The 27,735-nt window shown below is 40.7% G+C and overlaps 2 protein-coding genes across 3 annotated transcripts; one reads left to right on the forward strand and one right to left on the reverse strand.

Moving 5' to 3' along the window:
• Window positions 1-2,335: 2,335 nt before the first annotated feature.
• On the forward strand, window positions 2,336-8,399 carry hsd17b10 (hydroxysteroid (17-beta) dehydrogenase 10). The gene is made up of 6 exons (XM_034240175.1): window positions 2,336-2,652; window positions 3,683-3,847; window positions 4,606-4,770; window positions 6,589-6,717; window positions 6,964-7,072; window positions 7,971-8,399. Exons 1-6 carry the CDS (start codon window positions 2,629-2,631, stop codon window positions 8,159-8,161), a joined length of 783 nt encoding a protein of 260 aa, XP_034096066.1. The 5' UTR covers window positions 2,336-2,628; the 3' UTR covers window positions 8,162-8,399.
• A 1,378-nt stretch (window positions 8,400-9,777) lies between these two features.
• Window positions 9,778-13,807, reverse strand: LOC117562425. Of its 2 annotated transcripts, none has more exons than XM_034240265.1 (5): window positions 13,262-13,807; window positions 12,981-13,008; window positions 12,451-12,594; window positions 10,667-11,017; window positions 9,778-10,542 (listed from the first exon to the last, which is right to left on the reverse strand). In XM_034240265.1, the coding sequence occupies exons 2-5, from the start codon at window positions 12,985-12,987 to the stop codon at window positions 10,064-10,066; spliced, it is 981 nt and encodes a 326-aa protein (XP_034096156.1). In that variant the 5' UTR covers window positions 12,988-13,008; window positions 13,262-13,807; the 3' UTR covers window positions 9,778-10,063. The 2 variants fall into 2 exon arrangements, with proteins under 2 accessions (XP_034096156.1, XP_034096151.1); XM_034240260.1 differs by having other exon boundaries at window positions 12,981-13,075.
• Window positions 13,808-27,735: the final 13,928 nt, after the last annotated feature.

The following is a 27,735-nucleotide window of genomic DNA, read 5'->3' on the forward strand; positions in this document are numbered from 1 at the left end:
CTCAAACTAACCAATCAGAGCACTGGTAGACAAACCCTGCACATTCTGCTTGGTAACATGTTAATGTATGTTAATGAAGTCTGGTGGCTTTTAATGAGTGCATGTATAAAGGATATCATTCCACGTCTGAGTTTTATTATAATATTTCCACTGCTTTACCTTACAGTTTCAGACTCAAATTAATATAGATATTTGTTTTAAGCTGCTAACATATGTTTTGTGGCTGCCGCATCCACGACTATCCCTCTCATGCTTATTATTCATTCCCATGTGCATTCTTTTAGAAAAATAAGGATCGAAATAAATGACTACTAGACAACGGGGGACAGATTTATTTTGCTGTAAATATATTGGAATGATTTTTGTCTCCAGATAAGAAGGGGGAGCTGTGGGATGAGGTAGTAGTTTGTATAGTTTTAGGATCACACCAGATCTGGGAGATAACTATACAGCCTACTCTCTTTCTCACGGCAACCTAAACCATCACCTCCACGATGGAGACCGTCGGCAGCCTCTCAGAATCTTGCTTTCAGTTGCCACGGTGACTGAAGCCTCTGTTGCCATCGGTTGACCAGCACTGCTCCAAGATGACATTGGTTTAATTGAGCTGGTGTTCTTCTGCTGGCGTGTGTCTGTAGCTGCGCTGTGTTGAGGTAGTAAGTTGTGTTGTTGTGGGGTTTGGGATATTTCAACCCCTTTTCTGGAGATACAACTGTGCAACTTACTGCCTTCCACAATGCGGCAAAATAACCAGCTCCTGCAGCGCGTGAAGACCGGTACATCCTTCCCTTTTTGCATGTGTTCGGTAAGCTAACACATTGTTAGATTCTCTGCAAAAAGTGGGTATTGCATGATGAGTTTACTTGACAAAATCTTCTGCAATTATTGTGATAGTTAAATAACAGGAATCACTTTGTTTTAGCAACAATTAATTTGTTTCGGCTTCTCGAAACTCCTCTGATGTAAAACTGTATTAGAGCTGCAACACATGTATTGAGATTTGACGGAGCAGAGTGTAATTGTACTTTGTATTAGTCCTTTTATTAGAGGTGTGTGTTTGTTTTTAGAGTGTCAGGATGGATCCCTCGTCTTTTTCTCTGCAAACAAAATCTACCTACGGGTACAAATAAAGAACCTGAACATACCAGATTTTTCTGCAGATTATTACGTGGATTAGTTTGGTGTTTGTATTAACAATCTTAAACCCCCAAATATTCAGTTTACAGTGAGTTTAAAAAGTGTCAACTGCTATCAGAATTGTAGTTGTTTTAAAATGTCTGAAGGCATTCAATTAAATAAAAAGATCAATGAATTAATCAAAGCTACTCCATGATGAATATACGTTTCTCTTTTTGATTCACTTCCAGTTGGTAACATTGTCCCTGACATTAGGATTCATATTGAACCTGTTCATAAGGATGGATTCTTAATTAGAGTATAGAAATATCTAATATATTCAATTCTGTATTTTTGCATCCATTTTGAAATAAACGACGTAACTGAATGATTTGTCATTTGGGATGTTTTTATTTGTGGGGGGAATTTGTATCCTGAGTGAGTCAAAAGCATTCAAGTATACATTTGCTATTACTCTACACTACTCCACTACTTTAATTTAATAGTTACCTTACCATTTCAGATTAGTAATATGCATTATAATCAACGACAAGATGATTTAATACTAAAGATTACAGATAAAACGATTAATCATTGGGCAAATCACAAGCTGTCCAACAGTATATAAAGTCATTAAAATGAGGGATTAGCACAAGGATTATAATTCTGTATAATGCATTATGCTGAAATTAGTTTCTATGCCGATGAGCAGTTTTATTTTAATGCATTTGTACTTTTAATGAAGTACACCTTTTTAATGCATGACTATAACTTTTGATTAACTCTATAATGACTTCTAAAGGTTAAACACTGGACATATAACCTTCAGTTGAGCTGCTGTGATTGGATAACATCTGTGAGTTGTTCCCTCAACGGCTCACTGATTGGTTAAACCAGAACCAGGTGGGTCCCTCCCCTAAAACAATATCAGCTATTTAATAAAACAAAATGTAATGTTTTTCTTTTTTGGTACTGTTTATTTTTTTTATTTGACAAATGCTTTACATATGAACCTATGATATGAACATATAATTGCCAATACTATGTGGGTGTACAGGATTGCACTGCAGCACATCATTTGCAACAGGAAGGCTTAACATGTTTCATGAATAATTGTAGAATGGTTAAAAAACGATTTATTCATGAATGAGATTTTTTGTTCAAATATGTTCAGGAGATCAATGTTATCTATTTTGGGGTTCTTGGATAATATATTATATATTATTTCATTATCATTTAATTCAATGTTTTTATATTATTTAAATGTCAGAGTTATTCAAACATATATATATATATATATATGTATTTAATTATTTAATTTATTTCTATTTTTGTCGTTTTATTTAATTTAATTTGAATGTTTTAGTTAATTTTTTCATCTTATTTCAGTTCTGAGCCACAACACAAAAGTCACCAGTTGGGGGCGTGGTTTGCCAACTGCTGAAAAGAAACTCACGAAGAAGAAAGATCAGCAGAAAAAGACGAAGAAGAAGAAGAATCACATAAAGCAACATGGCGAACATTCGGTGTGTCAAGGTGAGAAATAAAAACCTAAGTCTTCACACTGCAGCAATGACATTATTTACTCTGTGAGAATTTGATCTTTAACTATGTTATTGCTCGTGTGTTGTACATTATGTGAGTTTTGTTTATCATTCGTTAGTTTGTTTTCGTCGTAGTTCAGAAGTTTAATTGAGAAGCTAACATGTTTTTACATCACTGTTTCCACCTAATCCACAAAAGAAAGTAGGTATTATTTAGTGTCATTTTTACTTATATTTAGGTAGTTTTAACTCAAGTGCTTTACTAAGGTAAAAACACACAGGTATTTGTAATATTTAATTGAGTGTTTTGTAGTGGTTAAAAAAGTATCACATACATATTTGCATAAATAAAAAAGCATTGATGTCTTAATATATAAACAACACTTCCAAGATATGAAAGGAAGTTCCATTTATCTCTCTTTTCTATACTTATTTCTTTGGTGACATATTATTTGGACTTACTTAAAATATTGAGTACATTTTCAAGCTTTGAAATCATGTGCATTTGCCTTATGAAATGAGGGTTAGTAAATACATGTGAGTAAAAGAGAAAGTTAATGAACACAATGTTGGAGTTTTTCCTCATTTTTCAAGCAGAATATCAAATATATGCACAAAGGTGAAGTGTAAAAAATATCTGACATGAAAAACATTTAATCATCATCCAAGATCTGCATACAGGTGAAGTGTAGACATGTTTACAAGACGCTAAACAAACAAAACATTAGCATTTCTTTCCTCAATTTTTCATGAATCCTCACTATTGATACGTGACTTTCGATATGATAAAAATTGAAATTGTATTAGATTTAAAGAATTTAGACCAAAGGTTGGATTTAATTTTAAAAAAAACGTAAAATATTCTTTGGTCTGTGAATTTAATCACTGCGTTCTTTTTTCACCGCCTTCCTCAGTGACCCGTTTTTTTCCCCTGTATTTTTTCCTAATTACATGTTTTTAATTTCTTGTGTTTCCTATATCTTGAACCCCCCTCCTCCCTCTGTTCCCTCCATGCTGGGTAGGGTATGGTGGGTCTGGTGACGGGCGGTGCGTCAGGTTTGGGCCGGGCCACCGTGGAGCGTCTGATCCAGATGGGAGCGTCCGCTGTGATCCTGGACCTGCCCTCCTCTGACGGAGCCGCCCTGGCAGCCAGTCTGGGGGCCCAATGTGCCTTCGCTCCTGCTGACGTGAGGCCAAAACTTACCAGAAACAATCATTCATTCAAAATCAAAATGCATTTACAATACCATTCAAGTCCTGAGTATTGTTTACATACTTTAAAAATGGTCTGGAGGTGGAATTCAAATGTTAGACTCTTCCTCTGGCAAGAACAACGACTATATAGAGTGATAATAAATTGTGTATGTTTGTATTAACAGCTATTGCCAAACATTTTTTATTAATGGATATTTTAAAACAGGGATTGATTTCATTAGTTTTTTTATTTTTATTAATAAAATACGTTTTAATTTCCTCGCAGAACTAGGTTTTTTGCCATGTAGGTTCACGAATACGAAGAATTTGCTTTGGTGTAAAATGGTGCATACATAAAGGGGATTAAAAAGGACTGTTATAATATTTTACAAGAAATATAAATATTCAAAACAGTATGAGAAATTACTATTAAAAAATAAATAAAATATGTGCAATATATCAGAATGAAAAAGTGGAAGGGCTATGCATTGCATTGTTACTGAGTTGTTACGCTCAGCAGAGGGCGCTCACATAACGTCCAACACTGTGTGTGTGTGTGTGCGCATACCTGTTTACTCTCCAAAGTTCAAGCTCCAAATGTATGAAGATTTATGCCAGACCTTTTTTTGTCACAGTTGCTTGCATAAAAATGAAACCAACAAATGTATTTCTTCTTTTGATGCATTTAAACTGTTTATATTTACATATGTGTGGTGGGTGATACTAATCTCAGGCTTGATTGATTTGTCAGGTGACGTCGGAGGAAGAGGTGCAGTCGGCCGTGTCTCTGGCCACAGAGAAGTTTGGGAAGCTGGACCTCGCGGTGAACTGTGCCGGCATCGCTGTCGCCGTGAAAACCTACAACTTCAACAAGAAGATCACACACAGCCTGACGGACTTCCAGCGCGTGATCAATGTAAGATGTACGCAAGGAAGGGAAAGGATGCATTCAACATTAGTAAAAAGTTATATTTCTATGACCCTTTCAGTCGTGGAATGTAGTTAAGTAGATTTACTAAAGCACATGCAAGGTTTATGTAACTTTATACCTCTACTACACTGTAGTGGAGACATATTGTCAGTGGCGTTTTTATATGTACAAAAGTGGTGGGGCACAAAAAACTTAGATGTCTATAAGCTTCTGCAGTGAGGTTCATGGCTGGTGAGGCTCTGACTCTTCAGGTTTACAAATATTATATTTTGACCTAATTCAAAATATAATATTATTTTCAAAAGCTTTTTTTGTCTAATGCTTCAATTAATTTTAAACAGACAGTTCAACAAAAGGATACCCAAAAAATGTAATTGTATCATTTAAATATTGAATTGTTCTCTCTTAGTAAGATCCCATTTTCAATAAAATTGCAGTCTTACCTTGACTTGAAGATGAAGTCCATTTGCCTATCCTTCTGGACAAAAATCTCTATTACTTTTTTGTAAAAGTCCTCCTTATGTTCTTGTAGTTTCAAAAGTCTATCATAAATCTAATCTAATCAATAGATTTATGATTCGAAAATTATAAAAGTAGGGTAGACATGTGGATATTATCCGGCTGAACAAAACGTGCATTTATCTAACAGGTACGTTTCCCACAGCTATTTTCTAAAATCCTATGGAGAAATATCATTGCTTTGTTGTCGAGGGAAGCCATGCGCAGCTTACTTCCGGGTTTTAGGATGCGTCACTGCAGCTCTCTCGTCTCCTCTTCACACACCACACTTTTCGCGGCACACGTACTTACAGCCAATCAGCTCTGAATGATGTGAGATGACGTATGGTGGGGATGGCAGCTCTATGCCCCTATGGTCATTATTTTTTTGCCACACACATTACATAGGAAAATATTCTGAGCATGCGCAGTGTAGTTTTTACAGTCACCGTTCACTTAGACAGAGAGAGGGAGGGGCAGGATCGGGTTTTGTCCCACATGGCTCTAAACAGCTCAATATGCACACACTGTAGACACTAATTAGAAGAACACAGACTAAAACAGCAATGTACAGACGAATCAGATGATTAAACATGATCTTAAAATATATTTTATATATTTTTTAATTTATTTTTTGCATTTTGTTGTAATCATTATTTTTAATACTTTCTGCTGACACTAGGTGGGGCTGTGCTTGTTATTATTTTACAGATTTGGTCATTTGAAAAATGTTGCTAAATTGAAGGACAAATGTTTCTTCGTGGGTGAAATCTCCTGTTGTTTATTTAAATAAACTATAAAAATATTAAAAAATAATAATTTTCGGCTGGAAATTGATCACAGACAACGGGGCTGATTTTCTATATGATGACCTTTTTAAGATAATAATCCATTACTGCCAGAATGCTCCTTTCCTTACCTTCAGGCTATCGTGAAAGAACGCTTTATGGTTTGATTCTTTATCCACATTTGATAAATAAAAAAGCCACCACATTATTAAATAAAACAAATAAATACACCATGGTAAAAACATATAGTGCAGTTCTTTTTTTATAAATGAGTGAACCTAATCAACTATTGAAAGAGCCGGAAACATTATCAAATGGTAAGAACTGAAGTGTATATTGCAGGTAAGCATGGTATTACAGCAGAAAGTTATTATGGTCTGTATTGCGTGTGGTAGTCTTGTGGTTTTGAATGCAGGACTTTAGTAGTGGGGCATCTCAAAGTGTTATAAATACTATCACTTGACTGAATATCTGAACACTTCCTCCTTCACTAGACTTTTCTTTGTGTTCCCTGCAGGTGAACATTGGAGGAACCTTTAATGTGATCCGTCTGGCGGTGGGGGAGATGGGGAAGAACGAGCCTGATGCCGATGGACACCGAGGCTGCATCATCAACACAGCCAGCGTGGCAGCCTTTGACGGACAGGTACTATTAAACACACACATAAAATAAATCACTTTTGGGCAGCTGTGGCTCAGTGGATAGAGTGCTGGACTTCGAATCAGGGGGTAGCAAGTTTGAGTCCCACTGCAGTCAGCATGTCGTTGTTTCCCTGGGCAAGACACTTCACCCCAAATTGCTCCTGTGGGGATTGTCCACAGTACTGAATGTATGTCGCTTTGGATAAAAGCGTCAAACAAATGACATTTAACGCTCCGATTTTCTCTCCAGGTCGGCCAAGCAGCATATTCAGCTTCTAAAGGCGGCATCGTTGGAATGACCCTCCCCATCGCACGAGATCTGGCACCCATGGGCATCAGAGTCATCACCATAGCACCCGGTTAGTGAAAAATGAAGGTTTGGATAGGCCTGTCGTGATAATCGATAAACTGACTTATCATACGATAAATGGACTCGATAACTACACATCTCGATTCTCCGGTGTGGCAGTATTTTGGATTCAAGCCAAATCAACGAGGGGAACCTACGGACTTGAATGAGCCGGGCTGTGTGTCGCATTGGTTTAAAAAAGGTAGCGACAAAAGCAGGCAATACCACGCATTTGAAACTACACCTAAAACACAACCACCCCATTCCGTTTTCCCAGCTGGGAGCAAACACGGCAAACATGTGAGAGAGAGAGCTCTGTTTTCCAGCCTGACTCTATTTAATTTATTGTTTTGGTTGTGTGTGATTTAATTAATTTATTATAATTTAATTAATTTGTTTTATTTATTATATATAATTTATATATTTTAATATTATTTCATTTGCAATGTTGAATGTTCAATAACAAGTTATGTTTGAAAGGATGTTCTTGAATTATTATTATATATTATCATTATGTCAGTGGTCTAAAATGGTCTTACAACGGTGCCGACAATATTATCGTTTATCGCAATAATTTCCAGAAAAATGTATCGTCCAACAAAATTAATTATCGTGAGAGGCCTAGGTTTGGATAGGATAAGGGGCGGGACATCTCTTAGTGGTTGACCAATCACAACAGAGCCGGCCAGCTAACCAATCAGAGCAGACTGGGCTCTGGTTTCAGACAGAGGGTGAAAAGAGGTGTTGCCGCATGTATGAGTATGAGAAAAATAAAGAGCTTTTTGAACATGTGTATTTATGTTTTAATGTTCAAAAAGGTCTTAATTTGATCTCATCACAAAGATCACAAATTTTAAACTGACATTTTCTTGGATTATAAAACATGTTCTCTCTTTTTTTTCTTCCAGGTCTGTTTTCCACGCCCCTCCTGGCCGGTCTTCCAGAGAAGGTGCGCGCCTTCCTCGCACGCCAGGTGCCCTTCCCCTCCCGCCTGGGAGACCCCGCTGAGTTTGCCCACCTGGTGACGTCCCTGGCGGAGAACCCGATGATCAACGGCGAGGTGATCAGGCTGGACGGAGCCATTCGCATGCAGCCCTGAGATCAGGAGAACATTTTTACGTCCGAGTGTCATTGTGTTTCTGCCTCGTGCAATTCTGTTGTAGAAAGCTTTCTATAGGACATATAAACTGAATGAACAACTCATTTGTATCATCTTTGCGTGTAAGAATGTGTGTAATAAATGTCTGTACATCATTCAGCTCAATGCAGTACTTTATGAACTCTACTTTGGTTGTTTTGTAAACTAATAATAAAAAACCCAGATGGGTTAGATCTAATGCAAAGTTTCTGTTCTTAATCCTCAAAGAGTTATATTCGCCTACAACGTCTTCTAAATCATACTGATATTACACATTTGCTTTAAATGTCATTTTAGGAGCATTCAATTCAATCCGGGGCAGAATGTATGAGTGTGAAGCTGACAATTGAGCAGACCAAGCAAGGAGGCAGAGGCAGAACGTCCAAAATACAACCCGGTGTGTGCATTCATTACGTCATAAACATGACACAGCATCAATCTGCTGCCCACGTGTGAACACAGTCACCAGCCACCACCAGGATCTCCCACACACTCTCAGCCTCCAAAACAGACAGGGCAACAGACCCTAAATACACACACTAATCAGCAATTAGACACAGGTGGGGGGGGGGGAGGAGACAACACAGGGCACCAGGTGCACACAATCAACAGCCACAGACATGGGGGAAGGGGAACACTTTTAACATGAAACCAGGAAACAGAGACAGACAAACTAGTTACATCAATTACATATATTCCCATGCTTCCTGTGCAATGTTTTTAGTGCTATATTACCCGTAACGGAGGCCGAGATCTATGGGCCCAGAGATCACCTCCGTTACAATGAGCGTTGCTTATTTAGTGTTTTCCAACAGAAATGACAATTTCCACAACATCTTATACTTAATTAAATGTAAGTTAAACAGGTTGTGTACAATCCCCTTGGTAAATGGAGCTACTTGTATGTCTGTGATCTGCATTTAAAGATTTTTTTTTTATCCAACCCTGATTTAAGCGCTGATATTAGGGAAGAGAAAACCAAATATTTAAGTTATTAAAATTCAGTGAAGCTCAGTAATGTTCTTTACTGCAGTCTAATATATTGATTTTGATTTGACACGGTTATAGTTTATTTTTCTTCCTTTTAAGAGGTATTCAAAAGTTCTAAAAGGCCTAAATTGGCATTTTACCTTTTATAAATAAATGACTACTATATGATAAGTAAAAAAATAAAAACAATACTAAAGTAAATGCTTACATTAACACAAAGCTGTGTATGGATTTAGTTAACAGCTAGCACAACAGTTTGTGAACAAAGTCTGCTTATATTATACTGACATCCTCCTGCTAATTATCCATACTAGTTGAAGATGATTACATATTATATTTACAATATTATTTTTAATAAAGAGTCATATACTGCAACACAGATACTGTAAGTGACGGTTGCAACGTGTTAACAAAAAATGATGTCACTGATTTCCTTTTGCTTTTTGTCTTAATAAGCATATTATTTAAAAATATGTATTGTTTGACAATACCATTATAGTTGTATTGTTTATGCAACAGTATAGTATTTATAAGGAGTAAAAAAACATTGCTTGAGTGTCAGAGAAGTTTATTGTCAACAAGCCAAGATGAAGTTGATTGGAAGGCAGTGACATGATGTTGTTGGAAGGAAAAGGAACAATCATATTTCACTGTAGTTTCATAAAGGTTCCTAATGTCATTATTATATCAGTATTTTTCATTACATGTAGCTTATGTTATATTAAAGCAGTGCACATCTATTATTAAACAATGCTTAATCTGCAGTGAAGTCATACATTTGCACAAGCCGGTCTTAATTATAATTGCGTCAAATAATTGGAACAGAGAGCAAACTCACAAAGAGATGCATTTGTCATAAACTTGTCAACGCATTCATAAATTGAATTCAATCCCATTGCCGAACAGAAAAACGCCCATTTTACGGCCAACAGAGAAGCCACAGCCCAGCAACTTTGCCTCTAGGCCAGCACCAACACTGACACCGGTGTCTACTGACAGACCGACTGTAGCTTTCAAAGGACCAGCAGAGGCTGAAGCACTGGCCACTTCTGCTCTGGCGAAGGCTGAAGCACTGAGAGTCCCTGCAGAGGCTCCTACTCCGGCGCTGGCATTGGGCCCTTTGGCCTCAGCTTCAAAAATGCTCCATTCACCTCGTGCATGACCCACTCCTGCAGATGCGGAAACTCCGGCCTTGGGGATACGTTTACCAGGTTTATCCTCAAGTCCAACTGCATACTTGTTGGTACCTGCATAGGTACCTTTAGCAAAAGCTTTGCCAGGCCGGTCAAAGGTGTCGATCATCTCCACTAATCCAGATGCACCACAAGAAATTGCGGCACCCGCTTTCACAACTGCATGAACAAAGAGACATGCATTTAATATTTATGTTAGATAGACGAAACACATATTCAAAAATAAGTTCAGATGCTCTTTATGCTCTTAGCGTTACAACATTTACAATATTAACTGACAGACCGGCTGTAGCTCTCAAAGGACCAGCAGAGGCTGAAGCACTGCACAGTTCTGCTCTGGCGAAGGCTGAAGCACTGAGGGTCCCTGCAGAGGCTCCTACTCCGGCGCTGGCATTGGGCCCTTTGGCCTCAGCATCACAAATGCTCCATTCAGCTCGTGCATGACCCACTCCTGCAGATGCGGAAACTCCGGCCTTGGGGATACGTTTACCATGTTCATCCTCAAGTCCAACTGCATACTTGTTGGTACCTGCATAGGTACCTTTAGCAAAAGCTTTGCCAGGCCGGTCAAAGGTGTCGATCATCTTCAATATTCCAGATGCACCACAAGAAATTGCGGCACCCGCTTTCACATCTGCATGAACAAAGAGACAAGCATTTAATCTTTATGTTATATAGATGAAACACATATTCAAAAATAAGTTCAGATGCTCTTTATGCTCTTAGCGTTACAACATTTACAATATTAACTGACAGATTCGGCTGTAGCTTCCAAAGGACCAGCAGAGGCTAAAGCACTGCACAGTTCTGCTCTGGCGAAGGTTTCGGCACTGAGAGACGCTGCAGAGGCTCTAACTCCGATGCTGGCATTGGGCCCTTGGGCCTCAGCGTGAAAAAAGCCCCTTTCAGCTCCTGCAGATGCGGAAAAACCGGCCTTGGGGTTACATTAACCAGGTTTATCCTCAAGTCCATCTTTATTTTATATAGACGAAACACATATTCAAATATAAGTTCAGATGCTCTTTATGCTCTTAGCGTTACAACATTTTTACAAATATTAACACGTCATAGCATTTTGCAGTAAAAACTACATTTGACTGAGAACTATTAAACAATACCGAGTGATTAGTCATTTACGTATTAAGGCAAGTAAATCTTTCAAAGTCACATGACATTTTTTTTAATATTTGAAAATCTCCAGATGAATAGACTTAATTATTTGTATGTCTCCGATGAAATGCAATGTTCTTTGTGCAGTGAGTAGTGCTCTTGAATGCAGCTCAACCCTGTGCTCCCTTGACGAAGATCAGCGCACTAATAGACTGAGCCTCCTCCTCTCTCTGTGGTGGGTAGGGTACTTACTGTAAGCCTGCCACCTCATTAACTGGCCTCACCCCACCTTAGTTTTGGTTTCTTTTCTTGTACAGACTTTTAATGTTACATCGGTCCTTTATCCCCTTTTAACCCTCCTATTGTCTTAGTTTCCCACCCCTTACTTAGGACCGTTCAAATTGGACCGGTCCTGTTTTAACTGCTGTTACATTAACACAAAAACCATTAATCATCACCAAATTTCATTTAACACCCTTTCAAACTGTAAATATTGTATCAGACTACTGGTATACACGAACAACTGCAGTAAATATACAAAGAATAGACACTGAACATGTAATGTGTGTGCCAGGTGTGATTCACATGGGGGGATTTGGCACATAAAGGGGGGGGGGGAACACATCTAGAGTATGTGTGTGTGTGTGTGTTTTATCTGATCCGGATGGTTACTAATTCCTTTTCTTTATGGCGGTCATTTTTGACCGAGAACACCATGGGTGTTACAAAGTTGACTAAATCATCCAAAATTCAATGAAAGTAGTGATCAGCAATTGTATATGTTCAAAAAGGATGTGAAGGATATCATGAAGCCTTCATGCAATCTAATGTAAAACAAAAAAGTTATGATTGATGAAAGTAGTAAATCGGTCAGATTTGACCTGAAGACAACAGGAGGGTTAAATACCCAATTTAGTAGGATTAACACTTAAACACATCAGTCAGAAATCAGTTTACCAGGTTTATTCTTAAGTCCAACTGCATACGTGTCGGTACCTGCACAGGTACCTTCAGCAGAGGCTTTGCCAGGCCGGTCAAAGGTGTCGCTAATCTCCACTATTCCAGGTGAATCATTTGAAATTGCGGCACTCCCTCTCAAAACTGCATGAGCAAAGAGACATACATTTCATCTTTAGTTTTTTATGGATGAAACACATATTCAAATATAAATTCAGATGCTCTTTATGCTCTTAGTGTTACAACATCTTTACAAATATTAACACAGCTTTTTGGAGTAAAAACTACATTTGACTGAGAACTATTGAAAAAGACAGAGTGATTCGTTATTTACGTATTAAAGCAAGTTAATCTTTCAAACTCCATAAAGTCACAGGAAAACAAGATCTCCAGATAGACTTATTAATCTTATGTCTCCAATGAAATGCAATGTTCTTTGTTTGACTAAAGTCAGAAATCAACTAACTGTTAATCCTAAATATAGTATATTTCTTCGAGTGAAGAATGCACTTAAAGACGATGTTGCGTACCTGCCATCCTCACGGTTTATTATTCTCTCTGAAAAAGAAAGAGGAAATGTTGGCAGCAGATTAGAGATCGTGTTTCTCTGTGGGAACCACCTCAACTGGAAACATAATGGTAGCAATGGAAATTAAAATATTATATTAGGTGAACAAATGTAGTATTCAGTTCTGAATTAGATGCAAAACGTATAAATCACAAATTGGTTTATATCATGAGCTATACATCCTAACATAAAGCATGTATACATGTTGTTTGCATAATAAACTTTACTAAATAGATAACTTACCCGAAGGAGTCTGCTCGATGTGAAGGAGCTCTGTGTCAACAAGTGAGCAAGAAGTGAACTGGGAGCATGAAACTAATGTTTTTCTAAAGAGCTCAAAATGAAAGTGAGTTGACATTTAGTGGATGGGGTCATAATTAACCGTCCACCATCCGAAACACAGATATAAAACATATTGAAAAAGATAAGTACATAAAAACAGATAGCAAACAGTCATAATATGATTCCTGAAAACACAATGTAGGTTCTTTTTTTTAAAGCAATATATCCCAACTGACCTTCCTATTTTCTCCGTGGCGGTGGGCCCGTTCTCATCACCTATCCTGCGGCCTGCCCTAGGGTTCTGTTTTAGCCCCCCTTCTTTTGCCCTGTACATGCTCCCATTGGGCCGCTTAATTAGCCAATTTGAGGGTGTCTCGTATCATTGTTATGCAGATGATATCCAGATATGTTTCTCTTTCAAACCCGTCAAAATGGAAAATGTAAACACCCTCATCACATGTCTGTCTGCAATTGAGGGGTGGATGTCAAGCAACTTCCTACAGCTCATTGCATCGAAAACGGAAGTCTTGATCTTAGCGGCTGATAACATCGCCTCTAAGGTAGCAAGCCACCTGGGTTCATTCAGTGGTAACATAAGGGCAAACATAAAAAACCTTGGTGTAACTTTCGATCAGTCTATGCTACTAGAGTCAAACACATCAAACTCCTGACCCGTTGACTTACATGGGGAAAGAGTGGTCTGTAAATCGTTGGATAATTTTTTTGAAACTAAATAAACTACCCAGTATGAACGTTTGTATAGCCCTTATTAAAAAAATGCGGTCCTCAAGTTGTAAAATCTGCTAATAACGTTATTCTGAGAGTTATTTTCCTCGGCATTATGAACGTGCATCTAACCCACGGGACCGCGCCGCCCGGTACGTTCATGTTACGTGTTCAGTACTACATGCGTTTATCTTTACCCATGGATGCACAATAACAACGGACCATATCGCCTTACTGCCAGCCCACGGAGCTGTAATAATGGATATATTGCACATGTTTGCTGTAATTCATCATTTGTAAAATATTATACTACATGGGCTGTATGACGTAAATCTTGTATTAAATAAAGTTAATATTACCGACGTATATTCACGTCCCTGTAGCTTCTTATTGCACTTGCAATATACAATTAAAGGAATTGAACGTAGCTGTTTGATATTACTATATAATACCACACAGGGATGAGCCAGAGCGTACAACCTTTGCATGTGGGCACAACACGTTTTGACCCAGTTTGATTCATTAGCTATATGATATCGCACGGGGAAGTCGTCATATATCAATAAAGATTATGTGTCAAAGCTCTAATCAAATTAACAGTTGTATTAATTATAATTGTATATGTTGTGGTGACCACCTATTAATACACTGGGACATAATTCATACATGGAACTACAGTTGGGGCTATTGTTTCCACACGGACATATATGTGTTGTTATCTATATATGTTGTGTGCCCTCCTGGCTCTTTCTCTTGTCGTCCCGGGCTGCGACCCAACAACATCTACATTTCTGCTGCTCATTAAAGCAAGCTTTGTACCTCCATTGCACCGCCTCCGACTCCCTATCTCTCGGCACTACATTGGTGACCCTGACAGCGTCTTGGGAAGTTTCCGAGACGGACCCGAACACGGCAAAGGAAACTCAGGTTTCTTTCTCGAAATGCCGGGGATTTTTTGGAGTCGACCGTGGCTGCTACAGGGACGCGGACGGAGGCTCGGTGCGCGCCTCGCCGAATGGCTGGGGATGTTGCTCGCCATTCCCGCATCTGCCTTCCGACTACAGAGGGGACGATGCACGACCTGCTGGGTAGGGATGAACCCGATTGCTGCCTCGTGGGGTTTCTTCGGGGCGTGCGGCTGCACGTCCCAGCTCCGCTAGCTAACGACAACTAGCAGCTAACCACGTTGGCTAACTACGGCTAGCTACCGATGGCTGCCAGCTAACGGCAACAGCTAACGGCTATCTACCCTTTTGAGTTTTTTTTTTTTTTCTGGTGCCGGAGAGGAGGTTCGACCAGCCGGTTGACCTCATGTGGACACTCTCACATTTTTCACCACCTCCACGGCGGTTCCAGACGCCACTCACGTTTTCATCGACGCCTGGGTGGTGCACTCCTGGACCCCGTCTCGCCTCGACGGTTTTGGACGTCGCACATGCTGCCATCGGCCCGTGGGTGGCGCGCTCCGGAGCCTGTCTGGCCTCTCCTGCCTTCCGGGGATATGCAGACGCCACTCACGTTCATCGGCGCCTGGGTGGCGCACTCCTGGACCCCCTCTCGACTCGACAGTTCCGGACGTCGCCCATGCTCCATCGGCCCATGGGTGGCGCGCTCCGGGACCCTGTCTGGCCTCTCCTGCTTCCCGGGGATGCCTCGACATCTGCTGAGGACTTCATGCCCGCCGCCGCGGCACGTCTGCCTGCGGCCGGGTTGCTCTCCTGCTTCCCGGGGATGCCTCGACGCCTGCCGAGGACTTCGTGCCCGCCGCCGTTGCACGTCTGCTTGCGGCCGGCTTGCGCTCCTTCCTCCCGGGGGGACTGCTCCTCTCTTCCGGGGATACCTCGACGCCTGCCGAGGGCTTCGTGCCCACCGCTGTTGTGCGTCTGCCTGCGGCCGGGTTGCGCTCTTTTCTGCTGGGTTCTCCGCGACACCTACTGCGGCCCCCGGTGTGGGTGCCCTCGCCCTCGTTAGGGCCCCTGCCCTCTCCTGCGGCCCCCTTTCGTGGCCCGTTCCATGGCCCGGTCCTCACCTGCGGCCCCACCCTCCTCGGCCCCTGTGGTGCTTCCTCCACGGACGCGAGGATTTTTTTGCCATGTTTGAATTCTGGGGGGGCTTGTGTGGTGACCACCTATTAATACACTGGGACATAATTCATACATGGAACTACAGTTGGGGCTATTGTTTCCACACAGACATATATGTGTTGGTATCTATATATGTTGTGTGCCCTCCTGGCTCTTTCTCTTGTCGTCCCGGGCCCGACAACATCTACATTTCTGCTGCTCATTAAAGCAAGCTTTGTACCTCCATTGCACCGCCTCCGACTCCCTATCTCTCGACACTACAATGTATACTTATATATATATATGTATATAGCCTGTGTTGTATATTTATACACACAAATGAACAACCTTTGTTGTCCCCCCCTTCCTGCCTGAAACACCTCCTTTGGACTTCTTGGTTTACTTTTGTAATATGGAGACATCACTATTTAAAACTTGCGCTTCTATTGGCTAGCGCTCCAACATATTGTACATGAAAGGTTAAGGGGCGGGACATCTCTAAGCGGTTGACCAATCACAACAGTGCCGGCCAGCTAAACAATCAGAGCAGACTGGGCTCTGGTTTCAGACAGAGGGTGAAAAGAAGGGCTGCAGCACAGGCAGTATGAGAGAAATAAAGAGCTTTTTCAACATTAAAGCATGGAAACATGTCACAGTAGAGACACTACATAGAAATATGAACCTGAAAATGATCATTATAGGGACCTGTGTAAAATCTTTCCAGTGAAACCAAAGACGGTCAGTCGGACAGCTGCAGTCTGTTGCAGACTTTCTGTGTGTTTCTTTCAATCGTGGTTTTCTGTCCTAATATTGAAAATGTAGCCTCGCTTTAGCTAACTCAGTATACCATTTATACTACACATAAGATAAAAGCTCATGAATATTGTATTTTGATCCTGCAGGATTTTGTGATTTGCTCTCTGCTTCATCAAAGCTAAAACAGAAGCTGAAAAACCAAGAAATAAGAGTATGATATGATTGTTAAAAGAAGTGTTGAACTCATCCTTTTTTTCAAAGGTAGTTTTTGCAGCACCAACAGTTACAGTAAACTAAAAGTGAAAGCAAACATTTCTGGGAAAGTGAAGAAGACCACAATAACTCTAGCGCACACACACACACACACACACACACACACACACACACACACACACACAACCTCCCTCATCCAGCACCAGTCATTTTTCTGCCATCTCTGCTGAACACTTTAACATATTATTAACATTTTAAACTGTATACCCCGGTTAACTAGGCCCTTTTTGTTTTTTGTTGTTGTTTGATGTATATACACTGAACAAAAATATAAACGCAACACTTTTGTTTTTGCTCCCATTTTTCATGAGATGAACTCAAAGAACTGAAACATTTTCTATATACACAAAATAACCATTTCTCTCAAATATTGTTCAAAAATCTGCAAAAATCTGTGATAGTGAGCACTTCTCCTTTGCCGAGATAATCCATCCCACCTCACAGGTGTGGCATATCAAGATGCTGATTAGACAGCATGATTATTGCACAGGTGTGCCTTAGGCTGGCCACAATACAAGGCCACTCTGAAACGTGCAGTTTTGCTTTATTGGGGGGGTCTGGGGGGGTCCGAAATCCAGTCAGTATCTGGTGTGAGGGGTAGGATTAGGGTTAGGGTTAGGGTTAGGGTAATGTTGTGAATTGAGTGGCCCATGGTGGTGGTGGGATTATGGTATGGGCAGGCGTATGTTATGGATGACGAACACAGATCACTCAATTCACAACATTACCCTAACCCTACCCCTAACCCTAATCCTACCCCTCACACCAGATACTGACTGGTTTTCGGACCCCCCCAGACCCCCCAAATAAAGGAAAACTGCACGTTTTAGAGTGGCCTTTTATTGTGGCCAGCCTAAGGCACACCTGTGCAATAATCATGCTGTCTAATCAGCATCTTGATATGCCACACCTGTGAGGTGGGATGGATTATCTCGGCAAAGGAAAAGTGCTCACTATCACAGATTTTTTCATATTTGTGAACAATATTTGAGAGAAATGGTTAATTTGTGTATATAGAAAATGTTTTAGATCTTTGAGTTCATCTCATGAAAAATGGGAGCAAAAACAAAAGTGTTGCGTTTATATTTTTGTTCAGTGTATGTCACACTATAGGACCTCAATAAACGATATTTCGATATTTCTGGATGTACAACATGTAGAATTCTTGACAATAAAGCTGACTTTGACTTTGATAAGCCTGTGGCTGCAGTAGTACTTGGTTCAGTGTGTTTGTTGGTATGCTTAAGCAATCATACACGAGAGGCCGTTCTTTAACGTCATTATTGGTACGACAGTACTGCGGCAGGACCGAGGCGCTTGCGCCGAGGTTTGATTGATTGATTGATTGATTGAAAAGTTTATTAACAGCTTGTATATTGGGTACAGTACAGTACAGCTCAAAACATACAATTGTTAAGGGGATGCAGACCAGAGAAAGACTTTCGTCTTGTTTACATCAGGGTCCCCCATTTCCAATTCATCATGTCATTTAAGACATATAAGACATATTTGACATACAGATGGCTTATTTACAATTTACATACAGGTGTTTTTTTTTACATACAGATTGCTTATTTACAATTTTCCTTTTAGATTTCGTTCTAATACATCCTAACCGGACATTTAAGACATACCAAGTCTACAGATATACAGTTAGTAACAGAGTCTAAAATGCGAGCATATACATAGATGGGGGGGAAGCTGTCCATTGAACGACAGGTTGAGGCCGTTCTTTAACGTCATTATTGGTACGACAGTAGGCTACTGCGGCAGGACCGAGGCGCTTGCGCCGAGGTCCGTACACCTGTACTGTACTGACCAAGTTGCTGCACATTATCCCGCTTATTACATGGCCACATTCTCAACAAAGTAACATTATGAATCCCAATATTAATTGAAATGCTTTTATGGATTTAGAAAATTATTTTATTGATTTAAAAAATAGTTGTATTGATTTAAATTGACATGCATCCGCTAAGAAAAATAGTCCGTTGTTACTGTTTGAACTAACGTAGCAACGGCAGGAAGTGCTTCGATAGCGTTTTTGAGGAGCTTTTTGATTACAGATTTGAAAACATCGCTGCTTGCTTTAAAAGTAGCACAATTCATTATGTCAAACCTTGGAAAATATCTAGATATCCCTGCCCTAATGCCAAAGGGACTGCACACTGAATATGTGTCGCCGTTTGATGTCTATGTCTGGACCGCTGCGTAAAAAGGAGGGTTTCTGCCCGTTACTTCTCCGCTGTTTTCTTGTCCCTCTTGTCTTTTTCTTTTCTTCACTGGGGACTCATCAGCCACTAACCATTACTCCAAATTACTGTGCTCTCCAAATATATTCAAATGAATGTTAAAATCCTCCATGTTGCTATCACACGACAGCGGAAAACTAAAGACAATCAGACAGTTTGCTTGCTTTTCAAACTGTTACATTTGAAAAACAGTTAGAGCGTCTCTTGTCAGTTTGAAAAGCCAACGGTAGGAACTGCTTGCGTTTTTGAGGAGCTTTTTGATTACAGATTTGAAAACATCGCTCCTTGCTTTAAAAGTAGCACAATTCATGATGTCAAACCTTGGAAAGTATCTAGATATCCATGCCCTAATGCCAAAGTAACTGGCAACTGAATATGTGTCGCCGTTTGATGTCTATGTCTGGACCGCTGCGTAAAAAGGAGGGTTTCTGCCCCGTTACTTCTGCGCTGTTTTTCATGTCCCAGTTCAACGGTATACAGTTAAATCGACTGGACTTCTTTCTGAAGATGTGAGCGTCCTTAACAACGGTCAATAAGTCCTTGACAGCGGTCTGTCTGTTCGGTATTAACAACGTGTCACGTGTTCTGAATTGACCAATCAGAATCGAGTATTCAACTAAGCCATGTAATAATATATTATTAACCAATTTATTGAAAACAATTTATTGACAACAATTCTTGAATTAGGCTATTTATTTATTTATTTACATATTTAACATTTTGGCTTCAGAATGAAGGTGGATGTTCATGCTGCCATTAAACGTGCACTTTTTGAAACAACTCATGAACTCCATGCCAGACTTTTTTGCAGTTGGTGCTGTGGTGTTCACGGAAGAGCTTTCCTCCAGTGGCCGTTTGGCGTGTCCCGGACCGGCAAAAAGCGCGTTGCTCCACATTTTTCTGTTGTCCAGATGATAACTATAAAATCTGACATTTTGTAGCTAACGATTTTCCAACGAGAGACAATGTAACAATGTAACGGCTGTGTGTCGGTATGGAAACCACTACTTCTCCGCTGCTTTCTTGTTCCAGTTTGCAGTTAGCTTTTGAATGGTGGCACTTTTCCAGTTGGTCTACCTGCTCTTCGCGTAGCTCTGCATGTTGTCGTTTAGGTGCTTTTTTTTCTAGGCACTCCTCAATCTAGTCCTCCACAGTAAGACACCCCCGGAGGTTGAAGTTAATCTTAAATGTTTCCATATTATGTTTGGAAGTTTGTTTCGTAACGTAAAAAGGAGGGTTTCTGCCCCGTTACTTCTCCGCTGCTTTCTTGTTCCAGTTCGAAAAGCAAACTGCAAGCAGTTGCTTTTCAGGCCAAGGGTATACCGTTTTTCTCAGACGCGGAGGGATACTGACTTGTTGTGAAAAGGCACGTTCTATTTGACCGTTCTTTGATCGTGGAATCAAACACGCCTATTGACCAATCAGAGACTTTGCTCACACCTATGTGTTATATAATTTTGCATAAACATTTGCTAATTAGCAGGTGATACAACATGTTAGTCATGAACCAAATAACTAAAATTGTGTAAATGATGGCAAGAGTTTTAAAAGTTAAAATCATCCTGAGGACGACATGAATGTGTTCACTTTCCCAGAAGTTTTTGCTTTCACTTTTCACAAAAAGTACCTTTGAAAAAAAGGTTTGAGTTCAACACTTCATCAGCTTCTGTTTTAGCTTTGATGAAGCAGAGAGCAAATCACAAAATCCTGCAGGATCAAAATACAACATTCATGAGCTTTTATCTTATGTGTAGTATAAATGGCATACTGAGTTAGCTAAAGCGAGGCTAACGTTTCAATATAAGCGCAAAAATCCATGATTGAAAGAAACATACAGAAAGTCTGCAGCAGACGCAGCTGTAAACTGACCGTGTTTGGTTTCACGGAAAGATTTTAAACAGGTCCTTAAAATGATCATGTTCATGTTCATATTAGTATTTAGCACCTCCTCTGTGTGTGGGAGAGAAACTCCCTCTGGATACATGTCTTGAATTTGAAAGATAATTACAAAAAAGTACTAAAATAAAAACGAATACAATGATGAAGTTGATTGGAAGTTTTACAGAAATGTGTTTTTTTTCCATGCTCCGCTCCCCACAATGCAGTTCGGCGAAGATTCAAAATATTCGACGTCACCCCATTCAAGTGAAAGCTTTGAAAGATTTTTTTCATGAAAAAAATCTTTCAGCTTTGCAAGCATCGTGAGCATCACAAGTTGAGCAATGTTTAACTTTTGATGCTACCGATGCGCCAGTAGCGCTAGCCAATCAAACCGCGTGCAAGCTGGGAGAACCAGACCGCAGTTCATTTCCTCATATTCCAAACGAGAAATTACGGTAGCAAATCACCCGGTTCTTTACGACCAGAACTATTTACCGGGATACAAACCGGAGGAACCAGGCATGGAGGGAGGTGGCAGAGACAGTGGGTGAAACTGGTAAGTTTTCGCCTGTTTGGGGAGTTTATATCCAGTTTACTTCGTTTTAACATTGCTATTGCTTTGTATGTCGGGGGCGGGAGATTCATGTGATTGGTTGTTGGTAGCGTTGCTCGCAAAAAAATCGCCAAGCTTCAGATACGCCCAGCATCAAGATTTTTCAAGATTTTTTTCATGCCTGTGTGTGGACGGGCCGTTACTGTAGTGTCAGACTTCTTAAAAGTACAATGATTCAAAACATAAAACCATTCAGATTCAATTTGTAGTACTTTAAGTACATTTTGATGCTGAAATCAGGACTTTTACTTGTGTCGGAGTATATTAAGACCATAACATATGTACTTTTACTCAAGCAAAGGAGCCGAGTACCTCTTCAATCACTGATTGTACTGGTACTGACATGTACTTTACTTGAGTAAGGACTGAATATGAAGACATTTGCTTCTTTAAAGCTGGACGTTTTTTCAAAGCAATATTAACTAGAAATATAAGTAAAAAATCTGTACATTTTACATAGATACCTATTTGACAGGCACATGTATTACATGTCAAAGTCTCTTGGGCTTATTGTCTAAACAGAAAACATGACAGTTTGATCTTAAAAGTTCCCTTTATGTTTGAGTGACAGCTTCCTCCACACTGCCTGATAGAGGTCTCACTTGATGTCACTGATGGAAAGATTTGAACAATATAAATGTAATCACAAAAGTGACCATGAGTTTTGCATGGCACGATTGACCTTTCTGTATCTTGTTATTTCTTTAAATAACACAAATCAATAATCTCCCTGAAGTATAAACGTAAAAATGAAACTCCATATAACAGTTTCACAATGACCGCGTTGGCTGAGGAGTTAACTGATAACAAATTATCTGGACAAAATCATGCCATTAAAAAAAAAGGAATACAATGAATATTATTTAAAAAATAAAAACCCACAAGACAGTCATGACTTTTTGATAAACCGAATAACTTAAACTTTTTAAATGAATGTTAAGGAATTTTTGTTTTATGTATTCATGAATTATCTTTCAATTGTCAGACATGTAAAGGAAAGGTGTAATTTATTGTTGCATGACGTTGACTAAAGCAACTTGGACTTCTTCGTCGGCCTCGCTATATCCACCGAAGCCAAAGAAGAAGACAAACTGTATATTCCCAGCACGGAGTTGCAGATATTCCATCCATCCACTCTGTCTGCCGTCGTGTCGCACATCTGACGCGTCATCAGAGCCCGTTCATGGCGGGGTCAAATCGCGCCAGACCGCTGCATGAATACACGGAGAGCATTGCGAGACCGCCACACACGAAGGAGTCTGGAAAACGTGGAGTGGATTACAGCCTACTCCGGCCCCTACAGAGATTCACCACATCTTCCAAAGCCAAAATAGAACTTCTGAATACACAATCCCTCAGTAATAAAGCATTCTTCATTCATGACCACATCACCGATGAGAAAATGGACTTCATGTGCCTCACGGAAACCTGGCATCAGCCAGAGGTTTACTCCACCCTCAATGAAGCTTGCCCTCCTGGCTACAGCTACTTGGAGAAAGCCCGCAGCACTGGTCGTGGTGGAGGCCTAGCTGTCATCTACCGAAAGGAATTGGAACTGTCACTCCTGCCCCTGCCTGTATTGTCCTCTTTTTAATGCCTTGCATTTAAATGTAAACCCCCCTTCGCCCTGACAATACTTCTGATCTACCGGCCACCCAAACCCAACTCAGCTTTCATCCCAGAGATACAAGACCTTCTCACTACGCTATGCACAACCTCTGCCAATATTATCATACTTGGAGATTTTAATATTCACGTCGACTCCCCCTCCTGCCACTTTGGCACTGAGTTTCTGCTACTTCTGGACTGCCTCAATCTGACACAGCATGTTAATGTCCCCACACACGCCAAGGGCCACACGCTCAACCTGGTCATCACAAACTCCGCCCCCATCATCAATCTGCTAGTGTATGACTTGGGGGTGTCTGACCACAAGACCATCTCTATGGAGCTCTCTTTCCAATCCCCACTCAGCATGCCCAAACGCCAAATCCGCTTCAGGAACCTGAGGAACATCAACCCGGACAACATGACCCTGGACCTCCAGCATATTTCTTCCGCCAACTTCTCATCAGTAAATGAGTCAGTTGCATATTACAACCAGTCCCTTAACAGTCTCCTTGATCTGCACGCCCCCCTCAAAACCAGGATGGTCACCTTCTCGCGCTCAGCCCCATGGTACACCGGCGAACTGCGGAGAATGAAGACAGCTGGGCGTGTCCTTGAGCGGCGGCTCAAGGCCTCAGGACTCACTGTTCACCAGTTAGCCTATCGTGAACACCAGAAGGCCTACGCACAGTCCCTCAGAGATGCACGGTCCCAGTACTACTCCTCCCTCATCAACAACAGTACTGGAAACTCCAAGCAACTCTTCTCCACCATAAACCACCTCCTCAAACCCCAAAGTCCTCTACACTCCGACTCCACTGAGAAGCAGTGTAGCAACTTTGCCGCCTTCTTCACTAACAAAGTTGATACTATCCGCTCCCTCCTCTCTAGCCCCTCTGCACCTCCAGTTACAACTGCTGACCCACAGCCTGGGACAACCCAGCCTCTTCGCTGTTTCACGGACATCTCTCAGCGAGAGGTTGAGGGCATCGTTAGGAGGATGAAGCCCTCCACCTGTGTCCTGGACCCCCTTCTGTCAGCTCTTGTAAAATCGTACATCTGTACCATGAGCCCCATGATCACTAAGATCGTAAACCTCTCACTCCAGGCTAGCCATGTCCCCTCTGCCCTAAAAACCGCTGTCATCAAACCTCGTCTCAAAAAACCCTCCCTTGACCCGGGAGTCCTGGCCAACTACAGACCCATTTCCAACCTTCCTTTTCTATCAAAGGTGCTGGAAAAACTAGTTGCTGCTCAGCTCCAGGACCACCTAAACTCCAACAACTTATTTGAGAAGTTCCAGTCTGGTTTCCGCTCAGGCCACAGCACAGAAACTGCCCTGGTCAGGGTCATCAACGACCTGCTGATGACGGCTGATGCTGGCTCTCCCTCTCTCCTCATCCTCCTCGATCTCACTGCAGCTTTCGACACCGTCGATCACGGCATCCTCCTCCATCGTCTGCACTCCACCATCGGACTCTCTGACTCTCCCCTTGACTGGTTCAGATCATACCTCACCGGGAGAACAGAGTACGTCTTCTTGGGCGAGGCAGAGTCGGGTACCCACAACGTCACCTGTGGTGTCCCTCAAGGATCAGTTCTCGGCCCCACCCTCTTCACACTGTATGCTCCCCCTTGGCTCTATCATCAGCCGACATGTATCATTCCATTGCTACGCTGATGACACCCAACTGTACCTCAGGATCAACCCTACCTCCTCTGCAGCCCTGCCTTCACCCACACTCACTGCCTGCCTGGAGGAGATACCGGCGTGGATGAAGCAAAACTTCCTGAAACTCAACAGCTCCAAGACCGAAGCCATTATAGTTGGCACCCCACACCAGGTTCGGTCATCCACCATCACCACCATCACCTTCTCCGGCCAGGACATTACCATCTCCTCAATAGTCACCAACCTGGGTGTTAAAATGGACGCCCATCTGACCTTTGAGGCCCACATTAAACAGCTGTGCAAGAACTCCTTTTATCACCTCAGGAACATCGCCAAACTCCGCCCCACACTCACTCTGTCTGACGCCGAAAAGCTGGTCCACGCCTTTGTCTCCTCCAGGCTGGACTACTGCAATGCACTCCTCATCGGGATCCCTAACAAAAGCATCCAGAAGCTCCAATACATTCAGAACAGCGCTGCTAGGATCCTGATGAGGGTGCGCAAATATGATCACATCACCCCCATCCTTAAAGCACTACACTGGCTACCCGTGGAACTGAGGATCGAATTCAAGGTCTCCGTCCTCACCCACCAGTGTGTCCATGGAACTGCCCCTCCCTACCTTAAGGAACTCCTCACCCCCCATACCTCCTTGCGGACCACCCGCTCCAGCAACTCCAACTTCCTCAAACCCCCCAGGACTAAGCTCCGTACTATGGGAGTCCGGGCCTTCTGCTCGGCTGCTCCCAGTCTGTGGAATGCTCTCCCCGACCAAATGAGAGCACCACAGACCGTGGAGGCTTTTAAAAAAGGCCTCAAAACCCATCTCTTCAAAAGAGCCTTTGCCTAGACCTTTTTATCACCCTTTTATTTATTTATTTATTTTTTATTGCTTTTTATTAATTCTACCGTGTTGTGTAATGTTTATTTATACTGTTCATGCTCACTACTTGTAGCACTTCGGGATTTGAAATCAAATATGAAGTGCTTTATAAATGGAACCCATTATTATTATTATTATTATTATTGACCTTTGATTTTAGCCCTCATTCCACGAGGAGCTAATAAACAAAGTCAGAAGCTTATTCAGTGAGAATAAAACGTGTTGACCATAAACTTTTTTGAAACAGGTTTATGGAAGGGCGTTTAAAATATACCTTATGCAGTCCTGACAGTTGTTGATAACTCAGATTAATGACTTCTGGGAAATTGAAGGCTTTACTTTAAGCCTGTAGCTGCATGAAGTGCAGTACCATGTTCACCCTGTTGCTTTTGCTTGCTCTAAACACAAAGGTGAGCTGATGGAAATGTCAGCTCAGTTTGACAGAAATGTGTTCCTAAACTGTAGTGTCAGACTTCTTAAAAGTACATTTATTCAAAACATAAAACCATTAAGATTCAAGTTTTTACTTTTTGTACTTTAAGTACATTTTTATGCTGAAATCAGGACTTTTACTTGTGTCGGAGTATTAAGACCATCAAATATGTACTTTTACTCAAGCAAAGGAGCCGAGTACTTCTTCCAACACTGACTCTACTGGTACTGACATGTACTTTACTTGAGTGAAGACTGAATATGAAGACATTTGCTTCTTTTAAGCAGGACGTTTTTTCAAAGCAATATTAAATATAAATATAAATAACAAATCTGTACATTTCACATAGATGTACCTATTTGACGGGCACATGTATTACATGTCAAAGTCTCAAGTGCACTTAGTCAGCAGGATGTAAATATTTCTGCTAATCATCCAAACTTGTTCAAGATGATTACATACTGTATTACACATTTACAACATTATTTTTATAGAAAAACATGTTGTAATTTATTTGTTGTATTTCTTATCATACATATTGTTACTGTTTTGGTTTCCATTTAAATATTGAATACTATTTATTCTTTTTATTTTAAATCAAATGCACCTGTTTTAGATAATATACTTATTTTTGATAATTTGTAGGTTGGTTGTTGTTGATATAATTATTGTATTGTTCTTGTGTATTTTATTATATTAACTAGCTATTTATTGCTATTTATTACAGTCGAATACTGTTATGAACACTATGCAATGCATTGTGGTAGTTACCAGAATACAAGACACAATGAATATTTGTAATATATTTACGTCATCTGGTTTAAATAATCATACCAGTATTTATATGTATGCTGGTCACCTGGAATCCTGGTAAGCTTCCAGCATGGTATATTTAATACTATTATTAAACATAAGCTGGTGATAGGTGGATGCTGGTGACCAGCATAGTATGCTTAATATTTGGATTGTATTAATATTTGCACATTTCAATTTTTGTAAAATGTGTACTGAACATTTATTGACACTTTTCAAAGTATGGCATGATTACACACACATTGTTTACCACCTTTCCGCTATTGTGTAAGTATACAAGCAGGTCACACAGTATGATCACAAATATATAAACTCTATTAAAAAGTACAGGCTGCATGTGTTCTCAGCCTTGGAGAAACTTGACATGTTTTGGTACATGTATGTGTCTGAACCTCTCTTTAGTGGTTCATTAATAACACAGATATCTCAACGTGTGCCTACTTTGTTCATGTACTGTTGAGG

This window comes from Gymnodraco acuticeps, unplaced genomic scaffold (genome assembly GCF_902827175.1).
Source record: "Gymnodraco acuticeps unplaced genomic scaffold, fGymAcu1.1, whole genome shotgun sequence".
NCBI lineage: Eukaryota > Metazoa > Chordata > Actinopteri > Perciformes > Bathydraconidae > Gymnodraco > Gymnodraco acuticeps.